The sequence below is a fragment of the Pseudoliparis swirei genome, chromosome 10, assembly GCF_029220125.1.
Source record: "Pseudoliparis swirei isolate HS2019 ecotype Mariana Trench chromosome 10, NWPU_hadal_v1, whole genome shotgun sequence".
NCBI classification, from domain to species: Eukaryota; Metazoa; Chordata; class Actinopteri; order Perciformes; family Liparidae; genus Pseudoliparis; species Pseudoliparis swirei.
Window position 1 is genome coordinate 8142536 of NC_079397.1, and position 21582 is coordinate 8164117.

At 43.4% G+C, this 21582-nt stretch overlaps 2 protein-coding genes across 2 annotated transcripts in view; one reads left to right on the top strand and one right to left on the bottom strand.

Annotated features, from left to right (window-relative positions):
* Nucleotides 1-7776, bottom strand: part of arid2 (AT rich interactive domain 2 (ARID, RFX-like)) — a 32607-nt gene extending 24831 nt beyond the window's left edge. The window contains exons 1-3 of the mRNA XM_056424654.1: nt 6925-7776; nt 6708-6801; nt 5667-5764 (exon numbers count right to left, since the gene is read on the bottom strand). Of these exons, the coding sequence (XP_056280629.1) occupies nt 5667-5764; nt 6708-6801; nt 6925-7016 (284 nt within the window). The 5' untranslated portion in view covers nt 7017-7776. The remainder of the gene's footprint in view (nt 1-5666; nt 5765-6707; nt 6802-6924) is intronic.
* Nucleotides 7777-14394: 6618 nt separating this feature from the next.
* Nucleotides 14395-21582, top strand: part of gas2l3 (growth arrest-specific 2 like 3) — a 32696-nt gene continuing 25508 nt past the window's right edge. The window contains exon 1 of the mRNA XM_056424979.1: nt 14395-14501. The gene's annotated coding sequence lies outside the window, so the exon portion shown is untranslated. The remainder of the gene's footprint in view (nt 14502-21582) is intronic.

The following is a 21582-nucleotide window of genomic DNA, read 5'->3' on the forward strand; positions in this document are numbered from 1 at the left end:
AACAGTCCGACGCTTTTAGAAAGAGGGTCAGCTTAAGGACCCCTTCGCTTGCCGCCTTCAAATGAGCAAACAGGCGGTGTAACGTAGCCGTGCCATTCAACAATCGGGGTGCACGATTGCACGTGGTAGTTTTAGGTCTTGATCTCAAATAGAAATACATTAATTTAATTGCTTTTCAGCACCAAGCCATCGGACAGAAACCACTAAAGCGTTGAGAATAATTATTCGCGGCACCGTAGCGTGAGCCGTTTGCAGATGGAGCGCACGCACAAAGGCTTATGCTCGACTCGCTGCTCGTAGCATTATGCTATGAAACGCCTGAGGCCGTACAAACTGAATGTATGCCATAGGAGCACTTAGAAAATTAAAGAGACCAACTCCTGCTGAAGAGCTGTAGCCTGCATCACACCCACAGCAAACATTTGAACCAGACCATCCATCTAATGAAACGACGAAGCCAGATTCTAGGCTCACCGCCATGTACAAGCCAGATGTAGCAATCTGCTGGTTAACATGGAAACTATGAAAAGAAGATTAGACTATCAGTGGTGGCCCACGCTGCTGTGGGGCAGGTCGGATGACAGACGGAACAAAAAACTAAGTCTCAAAGAGCCATCGGATGTTATCTCTGCTCTAGCGCTCGTATGCTGTATGAAAAAGAAAAGAAAGAAGAAGAAGCAGAATTAGACACACGCTGGTCCACACAGCCCCATCTTTATCCAGAACTATCCGTCACCGGAGCATCTCGGAAATCTGAGCAGCAGCTCGGACACGACGGCGAGGAATACAGACGGGGCTAATGCAAGACAGATCAGAGGCCACTTCATCCAGATGTTTCAGCGGGAGGGGGAGCGTCTACCCGCATACACCGGCAGCAGAGAGGGACCGGCAGGAATGATGGTACCCGGAATAATCTCAGAACCAGTTGGGAGAATTGACACCGGAGGAGCAGAAAAAGGTAGTGGCGTGTCTGTGGCACCGGGCTGGGCAATCGTTCAAAATGTTTGCAATATAACATGATGTCTTTGACCAAATCAGGTGTGAAAGTTGATCGTCTGAAAAGCAAGACTTTTGACATCACACCTGCACCACCACAGTTTTGCACAACAGACTTAAAGTGCTACTTTAGCTCAGAAATAGATGAGTGCACACATTAATTGGGGCGGCTTTAGCTCAGTGGGGTAAGAGGGCCGTCCTGCAACCGCAGGGTTGTGGGTTCGATCCCCGCTCTCCCCATTAGTTGCAAGTCGAAGTGTCCTTGAGCAAGGCACTGAACCCCCAGTTGCTTCCCGGGCGCTTCACCGCAGCCCACTGCTCCTTAATAACTAAGGATGGGTTAAATGCAGAGAACTAATTTCCCCTTAGGGATTAATAAAAGTGTATATTCTTCTTCTTAATAGACACAGTGGCCTCCAAATGATTACCAACACCTGCGATAGCGTTTCAGCGATCGCCTGATCCAAGCTTTGCGTCTCAAAATCTAAACTAAAAGAAAGATTCACTCTGCATTTAAACTTCTGTTTCTCTGCAGCCTCGACGTTCAAACGGACGGTTTTTCAATCTGCAGTTCCGAAGTAGAGTGTGGGTAAAGAGGACAGGGTCACAGGAGAATGTTAAGATGGTGATGATATTTATTGTAGTTGTTTTCTTTTCACAAGAAGTTAAAAATACTATCAACTATAATCCACATGCCAGCTGGCATTTTAAAGGGATAAGCACATCATGCTCAAAATCACATGGCAACTGAAACGCCGTCTAATTGCAGGGGTCGTGAGAATTTTGGGACCTCGAAAGTGGGACGGCACGCTAGAAGCGGCAGAGAAGAAACACTTGGGCCTCTAGTCTGACGTTAGCGGGGCATCACATCCAAAAACAGTGAAGGGCTCAAATATCGGCTGAAATTAGTAAACCTGTGACTCGGACTGCATCTGCTTCACTATACCACAAACAGTTAGGGTGACAGACGAAAGTGTGGCGGGATTATTTTTGCTGTATAGGAAACAGCATGTTCTACAACACGTGACTTGGTAGGCGGTGCATTCAGCAGAACGAGTAGTTAAGAGGCTTGTTTTCCTGCAACCAGTGCGGGGAGTGGAAACCGTCCTGGGCCGCAGTGCAAGAAGCCTCGCATGCTCGTGTTACAGCGTGGGGTTCAAACGGTGAAACCGGATCTGCGCTGTACAACTGCGCCCCAACACTGATGAATCAAAACACCGTCCAGAGATCACTGCTACATGGCGCACATATCCCTCGCAGTTTGAAACATTAAACAGGGCCAGTTAAACTAGTTTGGCCTCCCATACATCAAGGCAATTTGAGGAACCAGAATAAAGTAGGCAGGTTTTTTGGACGTCGGTGCCTCCTGGGCCTGATTTCCTCCCGATGGGGATGCGGCGGAGAGGGCAGACAAAGGTCGAGCCGGGTGTCCGTCGGCTGACTTGGCTTCTGTGTTCAGCGTGCGCAGCGGCCTGAGCCGGGTGTCGTTTTAATAGAGAGAGAAAAAACTATCAGGGCTCTAGTTGCTCCACGTGGGTTGAGCGCTCAGTGTCCCAAATCATATGAAATGACTAATGGAAGAGGGAAAAGCGTGGAGATGTGAAATGGTATCGACTGAGAATCATCCAAATGAGTGTAGCCACAGGAAAACTGGAAGCAGCTGCCGGTGCCAGTAACTCAAACCCACTGAAACGGAGTGCAGACATACAACATCAACGGATGTCAAATTATGGAAATGTTCTACCCGGGCTAGGTCTGGGGAACACAGGTCAGTACCTAAATATTACAGACTATTAAGGATAGTTAGGGTTCTATGTTCATTTACAGTTTTCCTAAATTCCTCCACCTTTGAAGCTTGTTCATGGCCAGTAGAAGCCACGGCACTTTTGCCACTCATGTATTTAACACTTGCCACTTTATATCAGCAATTTCCCCCACTCTCTCACCTGAACGCACCTCATTTAAATATATATATTTTGCTTCAATCTTTGCTAATGAAGCCAAAATAAACATGCCTAAACCATGCCCTTTAGAGTGTCGGCGTGATTTGATGCCAACACTCTTGATCCAGAGTGTGCACCCTTCCTCCCGAAGCTGGAAGTGAAACTGGCTCCGTCGGTGGGACCGGTGTGCTGGCGGCGCTTCGACAAGCTGAAAACGAGCTGGAAATAATATTTCCTGGCAAGCGCCGCTCACTTATTACCGGGTGACATTCAGATATCAAGTAGAAGGCAGCGGGAGCTGGCACGGAACTCCGGGTGCTGCTTATTACTCGGCACCAAGTGGGAAGTGCCGACCAGAGGAAGCCACATTGCGATCGTCAGATTTATTTTGTCCTGTATCAGAAAAAGTCCTCCCTGCAGCAAAGGAGTATCCTTTAGTCCTCCCGGCAATCATTCAGGTAAAACAACAAAACACCAGGAGTTGGCACTAGAGTTGTCAACTTGAAGTTGAAAAAACTGAGGCAAACTACGATCTCAATGTTACGCGATGCTGCATTCAAGACGAATCATGACGAAGAAAGACGCACATCTATAATTATTTCAGTTGGCAATACAAAGACTTAGAAATATGCACACAGCTTTAAAAAAAAAAAAGTATAAATAATAAGCCTGGTTCCAGATGGTCATTCAATGGGCTAATCAAGATTAACACATGATGTTAGCAAACATCCACTCCTCTTAAATGTCCTTGAGCGACACAATTAATATGAACCAGGTCCACTCAGTGGATATCCACCCTGTAACTGACCATCACCTCTGACCTCCCTTGATCGACCCCTGTTCTCCCCATAGTTTGAAAGTCGAAGTGCAAAGTGTCCTTGAGCACAGACACTGAACCCCGAGTTACTCCCCGAGCGCTTCACCGCAGCCCACTGCTCCTTAATTACTAAGGATGGGTCAAATGCACAGAAGAGTTTCCCCACTGTGGGATTAATAAACAATTCATTATTATTATTATGGATTAAGGCAAAAGCCCCCCCCCCCCCAAAAAAACACTCAGTGATCACAGTCTAGTTGTAAAAAGAAAAACTGGAAAAAAAGAAAGAAAAATAAACTCCTAAATTCTCTACTCTGTCAGCAAAACAGCAGCATGAGGAGATGCAGGAGAGTCTATTTATCAGCTTTAGTGGAGGCAAGACCAGTCTAGCCGCCTGCTGCCTCTGACATCCACCACGACTGAACCGCCCGGCGATATTCAGCGGGTCGGTACTCTCGGCTGTCGGGCCTCCCTTTGCTCGTCCGGCTTCCAAATATAAAGTTGCCGGTAATAATTACAGTGCCTTGGCTGTTCCAAGTTACGAATGCGTCTTTCCAAAGAAAATAGCCACGATGATAGCGGTGTGTTAGTTTCTGCTCCCACTTGAAGAACAAGGCTTTTATGAACCACTTTCTGACTTTCGTTGGCCAAACAGTGTCCAGCGTTCATCTATTATAAAGGTTCCACACAGCATTTAACTTTCCGCAACTTTTGACACTCAAAAATACACCCGCTAGACAAAGACAGTTATCTGAATATTAGTGGTTTACCAAGCCACTAAAAAGGCAAGTTCACACATTAAATCAGAACACCGAAACTAAACACCTTTGCGCTACAGCTATTTCCACTCAGAGAACAAACCTAAACAACCGTAGAGTCAGCTGCCGCACATCCAAGAAGACCATTACGTAATCCTGCGCTTTAGAGAAAAAACCCTTTTCAAGTATTCCATCATTTACACTAATATGTGGCAGGTAAATAGTAGTTTGTGGCCATTATGCTACCCAGAAACACCTCCATCAACTTCAGCAGCACCACATGCTCAACATGTGCCCGAGTTTCTCAGATCCCTGCAGCCAACACTGATGTTTATCTGCAAACTTTTGAGGAGCAACAAGTCTTGTCAGACATGGACTGTTGGCAATCAAACTAGCGGCTACACTCCCAACAGCTTCCACCAACTTTGTAAAAAAAACTAAATAAATGAAGAAATACAGATATTATTGGCTGCTACTTGTATTTCAACCAGCGACCAGCATTTTCCTTTAACATGTCCATGAGAGGCTGCCACAGGGGTGAAATGTGTAAGGTGCTAGTGATGGGAACAATTGTTGAATGGGGTAGAGAAGAAAAAAGGGGAGTGTGGAAAAAGCATCAAACCCAGAAAAACACACCCCACAAATGCCAGCTGTTGAGGAGAGCTGCACATCCACTGACTCCTATCACCGGCAGCTGACTGTGTTGAGACTTAGGGCGCCTGAATGTTACACAAGTTAAAGAGCCCAGAGCTGCTCAATCGGTAGTGCTGTAACATACCCAGGGGCCACAGCGTTTTCCAGGAAGGAATAACCAACTGTTCGTGTGTGGTTTAGGGTCATCTGGATTGATGAAGGCTGTTCTTCACAACTGTGTTACAGACTTTTGCCCCTACACTTGTTTTTCAGAAAAGATAGGTCAGTGTACTTTTCTCATGTGGAAGAAGGCCAGCGAGGTCATCTACCATGTCATGACAAATATATACACACTATTATGGACCCCGTTTTAATTGCACAAGTCATAACACCGCGCTCGTGCCGATTCCTAGAAAAGGGGGCGCGCGGAGGCTCCAGATCCTGCCGACGGCTTCTCCGCGTTTGTAAACACTTCCCACATGCTACCTTGGAGGAGAGCTGCGCGGCCGCGCAACTTACCGAAGGTAGTACTGTTTTAAAGCAAATGCCGCGTTGGAGCAACTCCTCGGACAGTTGAACTCGTCCCCGAGTTCGAGCCATTGGTTTTTGTCAGAGACCTAGAAAAGGAGTAGAAAAAAACTAGTCTGTTAGGGAGCACTGTAACACGCACTTGCAGCAGCAACAACACACAAAAAAGAGCGGTTACACTGCAACCATCTGGTCGGCTACAGGTCCCCCACAATGAGGCCAACCATTAATCAATAACTTCCTCAAACTGCTGAAAATACCTTTAATACATAGTTACTTTTAAATAACCGTGTAATGGCTCACATTTTGTAGAATACTGTTTAATTAGCTTTCAAATGCCCGTTATTCGCACATATTTACATTTGTCACACCAGTAAGTACAACTGACTCCCTTTAGGATATTATCGTTACTGTTGAGGCTAGTTAGCATCGGAGCTAACAGGCTAACTTGACTTTTCCGTTTGTCGTTAAAACCGAGCGAGGCTCAACTCCCGGGCAGACCGACTCCGCCTCAACACGATCGCTTCGGTGTGCGCCGAGCCGTTTGCTGCTTGGAGTCGGGTTTTTTTCTGGTGCCGTCCGCTGTGTTCACTACACGGGCCTGTGAGGCCTACATTTTGTGCTCAACCATGAAGCCGAAGAAAGATGGCTATGGCGAGAAAGCGATATCAAGCTTCCCCCTGGGTGGAAACCGCCAGCGAAACCCCGGGCGAAGCGCCGAGTCCCGGCCGGTGTTTCCCGAGGCCGGGCCCCGTGCCGATAATCGATGTTAAACGTGCCCGCTAATTTCGAGTCGCTCCGACTGCACTCTGACTCCGAGCGGTTGGGACTCTCGATTCAAACCACACAACAACACAAGCCACCACATTGCATAGATACATGGCAAACTAGCACAAGGCCAACGCCGACCCACTGCCGTGTGTGTAGACAGGTACACTTGTCCCTGGATTCCCGCACCGAGTTGTGGAGTCGTCCACCGACGAGTCCACGGAAAGCAGAGTGTGGATAAATCCACTTTTAGTTCCCACTCACCTTCGCAAATCCACCTAAAGCGACGACTCTGACATAGAGAGCATTCAGGTCCAGCTCTTTCCCACCCACGATAGGAATCTTCCTAAACGGCGATCTGCAGGGAGAACACAAGAAATAAAGGCATACATGTTGAAATAACAGTTTCGGCTAACTCTCGGCCGAATACAATGAAGATTTAAAGTTGCATTTCTTGGGAATAAAGACGCCCCAATCTCACCCTCTGCTTTGGTGAAATTGCCGCAGCTCGTCCAGGAAAGCCTGTCCTTTCCTTCGCTGATCTAGTAGATTTTTCCCCGTCGAATTTGCCATTGTTTTTGCATGCAAAAACGGTTAAACCCCACTTCAGACGCTTCTTAAGACACCAAGGATCCCATACTCCGCCGGCGCTCAGTCATTCGCGAAGCTGAGTGTTTTAAAAAGTTAAAGAAATAGCTGATAGCAAGAAGAGCGGCAGCCCGCTAATAAAGACTGATGCACACAGAAAGCAAGCCCGATCAACCCCGGACTAAGTTCCGACGAACAGTCAGAAATACGACCGATTCACCGGTAGACTGGAAACGCCATGCCAGAATGTGGAGAATTAATGCTTTTGGTCGCGGCGGTATTCGTTTGGAGTGGTTTGACAGTGTGTTGCGGACGCAGCTCCGAGGCTATCGCACACTGTAGAGCGGCAGAGGGATGCAGTTCTCAGACAAAAAGATGTGAAGGCCGAGGAGCCCAAACTGCCATGCGTGCAGCGCCCTCTGCGGCCACAGGCGGCACTGCACCCTCCAGAGCAGAGCGGGCGCTGGAACAATAGAGACTGTTTTCTTTTTTAGGGACCGTCTGACAAATATTTTCTGTTTGGAAAACGGGCCAGGAGGTACTTGGAAATGTCCCATGGGGGGAGGGGATAACAATAATTAACATAGCTCCCTTGTTATCCCAACCATGCGTGTCATAGAGGGCAACCGTACATTTTTTTATGTATCTGTAAAATACTTATTTTTACAGGTTGACTTAAAGCCTTAGAATAAGTGGCCTTGACTTCACCAATAGCCTTGTAGTTAAATGACATATACTACAGCAAAAGTATAGTATAATCTATTAATATTTTATTTTCTGAACAATACACTATTCTACAACAAAATAAGTTATAACAAATAAGGAAACATATTTTACTTTCAAAATAAATAAATCCTTAATTTAAGTCTATTATTATTACGAAGTACTTCTATGGTCGTTAGTAATTGAAAATAATATTCTTACATGGTGTATTATGACTTACTTTCTCCAACAATATGTATTAAGCACAGTTCTCTTTGTGCCATATTGAACAGTAATTATGTGCAACTTAGGTTTGAACTCTTAATTGAATGAAAAACGTGACAGTAATTGAATGAATCAACAGCTTTGCATTTTTAACTTGATTTGTGATATTTCTACACACATTTTCATTTGGGTTGCACTTTTGTTAATTTGAGAATGTTTAGGCGATAAACAGGTTACATTATGATGCAAATTCAAAATATATACTTCCAGTACACGTTGTAATCACAATCTATCAAAGCATCAATGTATGGTTAACAACAACAACGCAAATATATATATATATATATATATATATATATATATGGTCACTAAGGTGTTTCGTGTTTTTATTTTATTTCTTGTTGGAAACGTGTTAACGCTGCGGTAAGCAGCTGCCAATTCTTGCTGACCGCCTCAAAACGACTTTTATCTCGCGGGGTGGTTGACAATTACTCATGATCCCTTCGCCCTGTAACTGCCAAGCGGATATCTTCTTGATGGGGTTACATTCAACCATTACACGGACCCCTTTGCTCAATGAAAAACCTGTCACAAAATGGCGGAGACGTACGTTAGCAGACCCCATTTTGAGGAATTGACACTAGACAGCGAAAAAGTGCGTGTAGAGGCGTGTGGTTTTCAAAAATACTACTCCTTTATGTTGTCGTTGTTGCAAACAAACTACGGCACAACGGAGTTCACCTCGCGCCCGTTTGGACTCCATCAACAGTCAACCCGAATTTGGGGCTAACGAGTCGCTCGTGCGCTAGCTTGTTAGCTTAGCAAACATTAGCTAACTTGGCAATAAGACCACGAACCTGTTGTGAGCAGCTGGTTTTTATCCACCCCGCTAACACACGGCGTGTGTCTCCCGTTATTGTCGTTACTGGCCAGTATTAATGGCGCTCTTGTCGAAGATAGTCCTGGCGCTAACTGTCCGCCTGACATTAGCACGAACCAGTCCCTTATTAACACGGCTAATAATGCCTCGAGCTCACATATAAACTCCCAGAGTAAACCTAGTGTTGCGGTGGTAATCGTGTAAATAGCTCTAGCACCAAGACCACAAGACCCTACCTGTCATAATAATGTAACGTCAGGTTGCTTTTAAAACCATTTAAGGCTCGCCTGTGTTGTAGCTAGCTCGCTAACGGCTTGGAGGGGAAGGGGGGGGGGGGGCGATTAGCCGTAAACTGACTTCCAGCTATTTGACGGGTTTTAAACAGTTAGCGATGTTCGGTAATGATGCGACTTCTTTTTGGGTCGTAAAACATATTATTAAGCCCTCCGCCGTGTGAGTCTCCGCTATTTCTACCGGTGTAACTCGTGGTAAAGTGTGTAACGTTGCTGTCTGTGAGGCTGGACCACCGCGAGCTGCGTGTGGAGACTCGTCTTTGTATTTGCAGCCCGGAGTGTTTTACCGTTTAGGTTCATAAATAAAAATCCTGCCGTACGGAGACATGCATCGTATTCTGTTTATTGACAAAGTCCCAGCTTATTATTAGTCCCTCTCGCCCACGTGCACATTCGCTATACTACCGATACACTAAATCATAATAAGTAGGACTTCAGCTGGACTGTTGGCTGAACAGAATACAGTAATTAGTTAAAGCAACAATGGGAAACACTGGTTAATATCGTGGATGTCTGCTAGAAAATGGCCTACCTCATGCATAACGGCATTTCCTATAGCGTCCAGTTGGGGATTATGAAATTATTTCAATGCAATGAAACATCTGCAGTGATACTTTTTTGTTTACATCTCTATTGTCTTGCGTTATTTACCCTTTGTGCCACAGATTATGTAACAAAATATGACATTTAATTTAATCTTGATTAGCCTACTGAAACTTGATGGTCATTTAAAAAAATGATTTTTATTGGTTGAATTGAATGCAATATTCTCACAGGGTGACGTTGCCAACTCACAGCAATACCGGCCTTTGCCTCACACACAATATATAACAGATGCTGTAGAAGGCACGATATTGCAGGTACGAAACATGTATATGTTGTTTGCTATACAATTACCATATGAGATCTTTGATGAATGCAGTCTGACCTTTCATGTAGAAATGATCAAATGGTTTCACAGAAGGCCTTGAAATCAATAGTCGTAGTATGAAGGGACTTGTGAATTAATTAATTGGCTTCCAGCATCTAATCATCATGTACATATATTTCATCATATAATCTGTTCAAAGATCATATATGTTACATTAATATGGCAGTCACACAAATGTATTACCAACTAATGTCATAAAGGTACACATTAATAGGAAATATGCCCACTTAAAATATGCATCACACCACCTCCCAGGGAAACTGCTTTAAAAAATGGGAAGTGACGAATGGTGTGCAGTTACTGTGAGTGTGCACTTAAAAGTTGCACGGTCAGTTATGCCATCACACGGACGTCCTCATCTGATGTGACAGCCAGGCCCCTCGTGGCATATGGCGCAAATGGGGCCAGTCAGCCCAAGCTGCCTGGAAGCACCCGGACAAAAAGATCCCAGTGGGACGCTAAGTGCGTGTAACGTCCTTACACCTCTCCCCCCGCACCCCCTGCGGCCTCCTCCTCCTCCCCCACGCCCGGAGGCGGTCTGTCTGAAGCGAAGGTCCCGCCGGCGAGTCATTTGGTGGGAAATGGCGCCATCTTCTGGCAGCCCAGGTAACACGTCATAAGTGTTGGGACGGATCCACCTCTCCGCGCCAGGAACACATTGTGCTTGGAGGGATCAGTTCATGCGTGTGGACAACTGGATACAGCAGGGGTGCTCAATACGTCGATCGCGATCGACCGGTCGATCGCGGCGACCTGCCAGTCGATCGCGGCGTAGTATGGTAGATCGCATGACATAAAAAAAAATTGGCCCGCCCCCCTGTCACTTTCTCAATAGCGCCACATTACAGCAGAAGCATGTCATTTCTGTCTCTACGTGTCGCGTTAACAGTCCTCTGCCCGCCGTCTCGTGCGCCGCAGAGCTCCGACACCGGTTTGCGCGCATCGGGACGGAGCAAAGAAAAAGTCACTAGCCTGACTTGGTCACATAATAAGTAGCTCGCATGCTGAAAAAGTGTGAGCACACCTGGGATACAGTCACAGTTGGTCGCAAGATGCATGCTGGGAGATGAGCGGAGGAAGCATTTGGTGATCCCAATAGAGCCGTACAGTAAGTTTGGTGACGTAATTTACAACGTTTAAAGTTATTTGTATTATTTGCCTACGATTTTTGTGGATGAATATATAAATGAAAATAACGTTTACCTTGCATCAAATCTATGTATTTAATGTTTACTTTTCGGGACAAGTATATTTACCAATTTACCACTGCCTCATTTATTATAGCCTAAGTGAATTTATAATACCTTTCCTTTATGAAAATACACAAACTCAAAATAAATATCAAACCACACAAAACACGAACAATGATATGCAATAAAATTATGACTTAATGACAAGCACAATATTAATCATGACTGTATTTTGCTCGCCAGCAGTGCAAAGAGCACTTTGAAGTGAATGATCAGTATTTAATCTGCATTAAACTAACCAAACAGCCAACAATGATTTGAAATGGCCAAATTTACCAATAATGATTTGCAACATTGTTTACTTCTTTCATTTTTGCTGTTTAACGTTTTTATTTTATTGTTTGCTTTTGGTGCTATTGCAAGGAGACACAAATGTATGAATAATTAATGATTGTATTCATCCCAAATTGATAAATTATAGTACATTAGTCTACATTATCACTTTTTGAACTGTACTGTTTAGCATACAGATGTGTTAAATCAGAGCTATACATTTTAACTGTACCGTCACTTAATATTATCCAATGTATGCATGCCAGTCAGTGGGATCCAGTGGCTTCTGTCTTTGTTTTAAAAAAACAAACATCTCCAAATTAATCATGTTGACTGTAAAGTTGTTTATTTTTTAAAGATGGAAAATGTATTATTGGTCCATTTATTTCACCGAGACAAAACAGATGAACATTGTTACCTAAGGACAAGTGACAGCATGTAACTATAAATTCTTAGAAACATACATCTAGGATTTTTCATTGATCCATTAGCCTTTATGCATGTGCACATCATAAAAGTAAAATAAATAATAGTAAAGTATTATTGTTTTTAATCATAACTTTTAGGTAATTAGTTGCAATCCAAAAGAGAATGATTGAGCTGATTTAGAAGTGTAAGATTTTAGTGTGAATTATTTGTGCTGTGTATAAATGTAATAAAATGGCTAATTCTGCTGGTGAACCACTTTTTTTATAAAGTGGACCTGCATTTAAAGTAACATTGATAGTATTAGTTTTGAAATAAGTATTTAAACTTGTGTTTGTCTTTTTGTGATGTGTCAAAAAGTCTTCTGTTTTTTCCCCATCACTAGGTGGCAGTTGTGTTTAAAAGTTGGAAGCTGAACGTTGCTCATGAAATAGGGTTTTTCAAATGTACCACACTGGGGTGTTTCACAATTTCCATCTACTTCTTTTGTTTTTTTACATCGTGATCTACACACAACATAAACTCTTATGCTTTTCAAAACACCTATACTTCATGGTAACATGGCATGACAACTGTAATTGTTTGACAATTGCAATCAAGTATTTTATTCAGCTATATAAAAACATCTTTGTTGACATATTCCCAAAGCATTCGAGGAGACTTTTTTTTGGTTGTGGCTGTCCCGATTGTCCACTACTACGAAGTACAAAGTATGTACATATCTCTCCGTATCATACTGTCATGGGAGACATGTGAAATATCTGAACGTATACTTTTAAAGGTGTTCGTTAGCAACATTAGTAACACCTGTGCTCTATATAGTCAACATGTCTGCTGGGAGAAAAGACTTGTGACAGATGTCGAAGTTGGTTGTGTGACGCTGACAACATCTCAACATCATTTGATTATTTGCATCTAGACAGGCAAAGACAGTGAGTTTAATTGAATTCAAGTGCAGGTGACTTGATCCGAGCACTGCAATAATGTAGAAAAAAGAACTTTGATAATTTCCACATGTTGTCCATTTTTATGATTTTGCCAGCAGCCTTTTCTTTTTTTAAAATTCAGGAATCCAACCAAAAGCCCTTGTTAAAAAGGGCCATTTATCTCCTATGGTTACTCATTAGCAGCTTATCTGGTCAGTGAGGCTGAAGAGGTTTACACACAAGGGCAATGTTTGATCCACACATCATTCAGTATGCCAACACTGCAGTGCCAAGAAAGTTTGAGTTTAGATTCTTCACCATGAAAGAGTCTGTTTATCGTCATACTGTAGTCGTGTCTGTTATTACTCGTTGGCAGCAGTACAATATCCAGTTTCCGGGAGCTTAAAGGGGTCAGATGGCAGGGAGGCAGCTGGAAGACTGTTTCCTGAAGTATTTATGACCAAAAAAAAGGTTGAAGCGGAGGCTGCCATGGTTTCACACGCCGCAAATGGCAAAAGGGTGCAGCTAAAACTCAACATGAGCGCGTCCTCCTTCCCCCTCACGGGACGGGGCAGCTGTGAGCAGCCCCTGAAGAGTAGATGGCTGCAAAGGGACTCATCCTCCTCATTGTTGAACAGGAAGTAGGCCAGAGTTCTTCAAAACGATGGGTCAGTGATGTTTGTGCTTTCAACATCATTACTTTCCTGTCAATCCCTACTATCAGGGGTCCCCTATCAACAATAGGCCTTTACGACAGTTGAGGTGATACTGGTTAAAATGAAATGTTTACCCCACTGCACAATGTGAACTAGTCAAAATGGTATCCTTCTTCTGAAAAACAGCCAGATGTCCATATCATCACACCATGTCCGAGATACTTAACCCTAACTTTATTTAATATAATTTTATTATATTTTTCCATTCAACATTCCTTATATATTTTCTGTCTCATTCTTTCTCAACTGTCCGTCTCCTTCTAAGCAAGTCCGTTTAGGGGCGTCGTTAGGCCTATTTTAGGGGGGCATTATTGGCTATTAAAAAGTGTGTGATGTCAATACATTAAACAATTGTTTCTCACATGCTACATATGTGCGTGGGTTCTGGTTTCTCATCTTTATCTCAGTGATAGTGTCGCAGTGCATTTCAACTGTACACACACCAAACAAGTGAAGAGGAAGTGGTTGAATTCCTAAAACAGACAGGGGAGAAGCTGCAAAGAAAAAGATTGCATATAAACAATGTGATTTATTTTAGTTAATTTTTCTATCTCACTCGTAATTCATATTATACTCTTATATTTCTTTTACATTAATGGGTTTTCGTCATTCAGTAAAATGACACTCAGGTGAGCTCGTGGCCCCGCCCCCCGGACACCGAGCGCTCTGATTGGCTGATTTGAACAGCGATGCCCACAACACACAGCAGCAGAGAGCATGAGCAGTAACAACTCCCGACTCCTGGAGTACCATCTCCAGATTTCCACAAGGAGAGAGAAAAAGGCTTTAAATGAACACACACTGCTCCGACTTTCTGCTTGAGAACTCCACAACCTTCAGAGTGGCTGGTAAGTCTCGCGCTTTTGCTTCATCTTAAGTTTGTCCTAAAAGTCTAAAGAAGTTTCGTTCCTCCTGTTTCTCCCCAAAACCCATGAGGGAGTCAAGTGGAAGCTTCTCGCATAAAAGCCTAAAATACCGTTATTATGTGTACATGTGCAGTATGTTGTGTAAACTAATAAGTAGCGGACAATACGGATACTTGTCTTGGCAAGCTGCCAGGAATCCTTTACGTATCATGCACGTTTCAGTAGGATTTATTAGTATATTTTTATTTTAGCTTTCGCTAAAACGTCTTCTACGCAGCTAGGTTAGCTCGCAAGTCTCCTCAGTGACGTCCACGTCACTTTCGGCTGAAGGCGCTCGTGATGTTTGTGACTCGAATGTTAAATCCACGATGAGCGAGCCACAATCCCATTTAAACCACGAGGCTGCAGTCTAAACTCACAACACTGCTCTTCGCCGAGTCCCCTGTTGTCCTTCATGACAGTTCATTGACACTGACGGGTCTGAGCGAGAAACGACAGATATGCACACGGCTGTACTTGATTGACAGGTCGGAATAAACGCAGGGTCAGCAGTTTACAGGTGCAGAAGTCATCGCCAATGTTTTGTTGCCATGGCTGATCATGGGATTGAGTCAATGTTGTGTTTGTGGTGAGTTCATGATAAAGGGAGGCTGGCATTAAATCAAAACACACACACACACACACACACACACACACACACACACCACTATACCCTGCTGGGGTCCCCTATTGTGTCGGGACAATACAGAGGGAAACATCAAAACGAAGTCTCCTTCATTGTGACAATTCTGGTTTCCTGTCGGAGCAAAGAGGAAAGCCAATGCTCTGCAGGTGTTTCCTGCAAAGAGGGGTTTACACCAGGGGATTGACATTCACACTGGCCAGATGTCGACTTGGAGTTCATGGAGAAGATGTGTATTTTTATCCCCCACAACAGCAATATTTCTGGTCATGGCCTTGTGGTTTAGCTTGATTATCCTTTTGCTGTATTGCCATTATGGCTTTGAATTAATATGTCCACATCCAGTGACATATACTTGTTCATTGGAAGTTGCTTATATATAATATTTTCCACTATTGATCCCAATACCAATCGACGGTTGAGAAGGCCAACGAATGCTGCTTGCCCTGCTCAGCTGTTGAGAAACCGACCGACATCGAGTGATGGATTAGTTGATTGTGCTCCCTGCGTTGTCAGCTAACTTGATTATTATTGGTATTTGCTGAAGAATATTCTGCCGTCGGTGAACTTTATCTGTTGTCCAGAGAAACTCTGACTCCCCGTTAGTTTTGTTAACTGTTCTTGTTGGTGTTGTTAATTTGTATGCGAGCTAACATTAAAGGGTACCTGTAGTGCAAAACAATATGTAGCCAGATAAAAAGATAATGTGTTTCTAAAGGTTATTCATGCACTGACGGTCCAGTATTCAATAACAATACGTAGTTTAGGCTGTTCAAAGTCCTCAACTCCGACATGCGACATTGCACTGGAGCTTGAATATGTCGCGGGTGGTGTGACGTCAAATCGTTGAGAGATCGACAGCCAGCCACAGCGGGTGTGTTCAGAAACCAATGTAAACAACGTCGAGCGCTCGCAAACAAATGCTGAGAGATTGAGAATATGGACGATGAAAGATTGTCTGATTCAGCAACTGGATACTTGTTTGAACCTTTAAAAGCAGACTATCCCCATTTAGTGAATTGTGACAGCGATGATTCTGATGAAGTTGATGCCGAAGGACCGCCGGTCCAGATGCTTCACCGTGCGGACCGTGCACGCAAGTCGGCGGACGTTTGGTGCAGTTAGGAAATGTGCCACAGAAAACAGACATAGAGTGCATTTGTTGTAAAGAGCACGAACTTATGTCCGATGATATAGCAGGGCTCTCAAGTTTTGAAGACAGGCAAGCGTGAGATTTCCATCAGCACCCGATACAGCTGACTTGCGCGCGCCGGCATCGAGCCGAAAAGAGTTGTCGACGGGGGGGAGGTTTTTTCAGCGTGAGGAATTAGATGTGTGGCGGGAGTGCGTGAGATAAGACCGAAATGCGTGAGTCTCACGCTCAATGCGTGAGACTTGAGAGCCCTGATATAGTGTCATTAGACCTCATCTGCTTCACACAAAAGCGTGAGCTTGATAGCTACATCGCGCATAAGCCAGCGCTGGAGATGTCTTTCATTGATGCAATGTTCGGCCGACATGTTCGGGGGTGCTAGTGACTTTTTCTTTGCTCCGTCCGTCCCGATGCGCGCAAACCGGGTGTCGGGAGCTCCGCGGCGCGCGAGACGGCGGGCAGAGGACTGTTAACGCAACACGTAGAGACAGAAATGACGTGCTTCTGCTGTAATGTGGCGCTATAGAGAAAGTGACAGGGGGGCGGCCCAATTTTTTTTAATGTCATGAGATCTACCAATACTACGCCGCGATCGACTGGCAGGTCGCCGCGATCGACGTATTGAGCACCCCTGATATAGATTGTGTAATTCTTGAGGCCACCGATCTATCCCAAGAAGCAACGCGTGTAGAAGTGGCTCCGGATTGGCTGAATTCCTTTCAACGACTCAACGTCATAGTTAGCTTTGACATGAGTAAATAACTAGCAAAATGGCTGCGCCGTTCACGGACTCGGAATGTTGACAAAGAAATGTAAATCCTCGGGCTATGCGTGACTTGTTGACAATAGCGGCGGGGTAAATATGATTTATTTGATGCGCCGAATGGATGTAGCACGTTGTTGTTTTGCACTACAGGTACCCTTTAAAAGCTGCACCAATTGATATTTTTATGTTTAGAAAAATGGAAACGATCACTGCTCGTAATGTGAAAGCTGTCCCCAGTTGGAAGTTGATGGTCAAACCTTTCAAGCAGTCATTTGGAGGTGCAACGTAGAGTATATAAACTAGGGCTGCAACTAACCATTATTTTGATAATCGATTAATCTGTTGATTATTTTTTCGATGAATTGGATAAAAAAACAAAAACACTGTAATTTTCAACCCATTATTCAAAACAGGGTTCGTACGGTCATGGAAAACCTGGAAAAGTCATGGAGTTTTTAAATGGCTATTTCTAGGCCTAGAAAAGTAATTTAAAAAAATTAAATCCCACAATTTTTGGAAAAGTAATGCAAATGTGTTATATTCAAATGTTAATTTACACGGAATATATACTGTATGCTTTGGAATTATAATTGTTAGTTTAAATACTACATCTTCTCACTTGTTCATGTATACACAGAGTTTTCACAACATGTTTAATCATGGAAATTTGGTTTAAGGTCCTGGAGATCCACTGGTCAGCATGTGTATGAACCCTGTTCATTGGTCAGCATGTGGATGAACCGTCACAAACAGACTGACAGCGCTTTACTCTCCTGAGTTTACTCAGCCGACTATTTGTGGTCAAACGTGTCGGTGAGGGGGCGGGGCTTATCTCTGTTGCCTTTCTCCGTGGCAAAATATTGTCCGCTATACGCCAAGGAATAAATAAATAAACTTTTTTTATACTCCGCGACTTATTGAGTGCTGTAATAATCGCGCGACACAACAAATCGATAATGAAATTCGTTGCCAACTCTTTTAATAATCGATTTCTATAGATTTGTTGTTGCAGCCCTAATATAAATTAACCTATTCAATTCAGTATATTTTATATCAATATCACAACTGAAAAATTACAAACAGGAGGCTGTCCCACCAGGCATGAGGCATCAGACACAGCCATGGACCCTATGAGACGTGTAGTCACAAAGACTCCGGGGAGGAAGCAGTGTTAGTATCGTGTGATGGAGAGATGTAAATTCATCCATAAGTAGAGTGAGACGAGGAGAGAGGAGCTCAGTGTATCCTAAAACGTCTCCCAGCAGCCTATAAGCCTATAGCAGCATATCCAGCAGGGTTTTTCCTGGGTCAAAATGGGTCTTCTGTGCTCCCAAAAAATGTGTTGGCGCGCTGCCATGTCTGTGTTACCATGTCACCGTAATTAGCAGACATCTATGTTTTTTTAATTTTTTTTACATAAATAATGGAGGCAATGCTTGAGGAAATCATTTTGCTTCCACTTTAGATTAAAATAGATAGGCTAATAGATTGACAATTAGAGATGCACCGATCAGGTTTTTTGGTGCCGATCAGTATCTGCCGATCCGATAATACCGCTCACGGTGTCGATTGAAGCATTCTATTTATTGTGTAGCATTATTGCCTCGGACTATGAGGAAATACATATATAAAGCACCTCAAACATTAAAGAAATTACCGATTTCTTTAAACATTTAGGACTTTTACTTTGAAAAATGTCCTAATTGATACATTAGAATTGATTGATTGCCAGTGATGGGGATTTCAGATATGTATGGAATACATCTGCATTCTTCATTTCCTGGATCTCTTGGGGAAATCTATATACAGGACTTTTTTTAACATACAAAAGTCTGACTTATTTTTATAAATTCTTCCTTGGTACAGTACAAATGTTTTAATGTTAGCATAATTTAAGCTAAATCTCAGAAATTATCTTTAAAGATACAAAATCAGTTAATTGTTTACTTGTATATATTAGTGTGATTTGTCGACATCTTATTTTGAAAAACGGATGTTGTTTTACGTGGTTCTTTCCGCTAACTTTGCAAAACCGGATGTTGTGTCACGTAAATCCTTCCGTTAACTTTATCAAAACCCTCGGGCGCTCCCGATCGAATGCGTTTACCGTGAACATCAGTCTATAGGGGCTCAGACATGTGAGAGTCGGCTGAGTTGACCCAGTGATTCAACTCGGGGGACAAAGACGCCGCTCGGTGCGTGAGGATCCCCTCGTGGACCTCTAACTCTGCGGCCCTCGCCGAGCGCATTTACTCCATTGCGATGCGCCGCGATTGAAACGTCTCTGATAGTTCTCGCAGATTTTATTTCATCTGATCGGCCAAGTTTGATTGGCCGTTTTGAGAACGCCGATCAAAACCGGTAATGGGAATATCGGCCGATATGGATCGCCGCCGATCAGATCGGTGCATCCCTATTGACAATAGTCCAGGTGTATTCGTGCACGTCGGGCTGTTGAGTGAGTGATCAGCAGCTGGCCGCTCTGTCCATTCGCGCACCTCACAGTTGAGTATTGATCAGACAAGAAGACACGCTGATCAACTCGATTACTATTGATCAAAACAGAACGAGGGTTCGGCTGTAGCCTACTTGAAACATACTATTGAGAACATATTCGCTGACATGCACGTGATGAACACAGTTTAAAATTTTAAAATTTTAAATTTAAATGTGACCTAGTGCAGCTATAATTTAATAATTTGTCGTACCCTATGATAAAAGCAGTACAATAAAGGTCTTTGTAGATCCTGCGGGTGCATTCATTAACTTAAACGTGATCAGGTTGACTGCTTTTTGTTTGTTTCTGGCCAAGAAGTGTTCACTAAAAGTATCTGAGTCCATGTAACGTTTGCTTTCTGGAGTTCATCGTGACGATGTTGTCCTCCAGACTGAACAACGATCTGTCACCAGGTCACTGGTAATACAGTGCGGCCCTCTGTTTCAGACCAAACTGTCACTGCTTAGCTCTCAATGAATGAGTAGCACTCCCAATTCCAATTTATCTTCATAACCACCATCTGCTTGATCCTTGGCATCAGGCCTCGTGGTTTGGGCTTGCCAGGGCTCCCGAAGGAAGTTCAGGCCGAGGCTCGTGCACACACACACACACACACACACCAGGATGAGACAAAGAAGGCTTAATGAGTTAAAAATGGGCTTATGGACACAATGGAGATGTAAATGAAATCTTGGATTACCCCTCATTTATTTAGGGTAAAGTTTACAGAAAGAGAACAGTCTGGGGCTGGTGTGCGTGTATGTAAACAGATTTTTGTTATTCTGTAGATGCTGTAAATGGTTGCACAGTAGAGCATAGAAATAGCTATAGAAACGTTTCTATGATGTAAGATAATTGATTAATCGGTGTATTATTAGGTGGTTTAGAACTAAAATCCCCATCTGAAGGCTGGAAATGTCTATTTGGTTGATTTTTAGTTTAATTTCCTGACATTAAAATTGTAAATATAGTTTAAATGTAATGCTTTAACCCCCCTTTTTATATGGGCTGTAATTTGGAGAGTAACTGCTGTCTCTTTTTTAAATTTAATTTGTGCTTATGGGACATTTTACAAATTATAGTTATTGTTGGAACTGGGCTCAGATTGTGGCAGTTTACAGCAAAGCAGAAGAAAATAATTTTACACTTCATATTTTTTTTAAAACCGCATTATTCTGCCGATGGGGTTAAAAAACCTGGACTAAAACTTTGTGGCCAAGGTAACCACAGATTGTACAGCAAATAATAATAATAATAATATCCGACTCATTTTCAGTTTATTTACCCACACAAAAGTGATCTCTCAAAGGTACAACTCAACTTTATAAGCTCTTGATAGATATCTGCATTTTTCTGCTCCATATCTAGCATTATTATGTCAACCCTCTCGGTCAACCTGCGCTCACTAAACGGCAAAGGGTGAACAGATTCCTCCCACCATGTCTTAGCACTGCTGAGGCTTATTAAGGTGAAAGGTAACCCTCTTTTTTTTTTCAATCCTACCCCCCCCCCCCCCCCCCCCCACACTAACTAGGATTATGTGACAAACAAACACGGCTCATTAGGCGAAGTGTGACGACCTCCAAGACCTCTCAGGTCTCCTTGGACTGACCTTCTGTGAAGAGATGGGAAGGCGAGATGGGGCTGTTGAGGCTACAGAGGCTTATCTAGACTGGCCCTGAGAGCTTGTTGTATGGCTGGAAGTTGTAGAGCCCAGTTTGTGTATAACACATCCATGATGATTGGCAGAACTCATAAAGACTAACATAATTTGGTTGCATCCCATGTGAGGTGTTATCAGTAAAGGAAGGGTTCACACGATTTACTAATGCTGAGAATGAAGGCGGAGCCAACAGACTATACACGTGTAGGTTTAAAGTAGTAGACGTCCACTATGCTTGAAAGTGGAATGTCCCTGCGACCGTTTGTTCCCGCCTGGTACTCCTATCTGTAAACTGTTTCGCG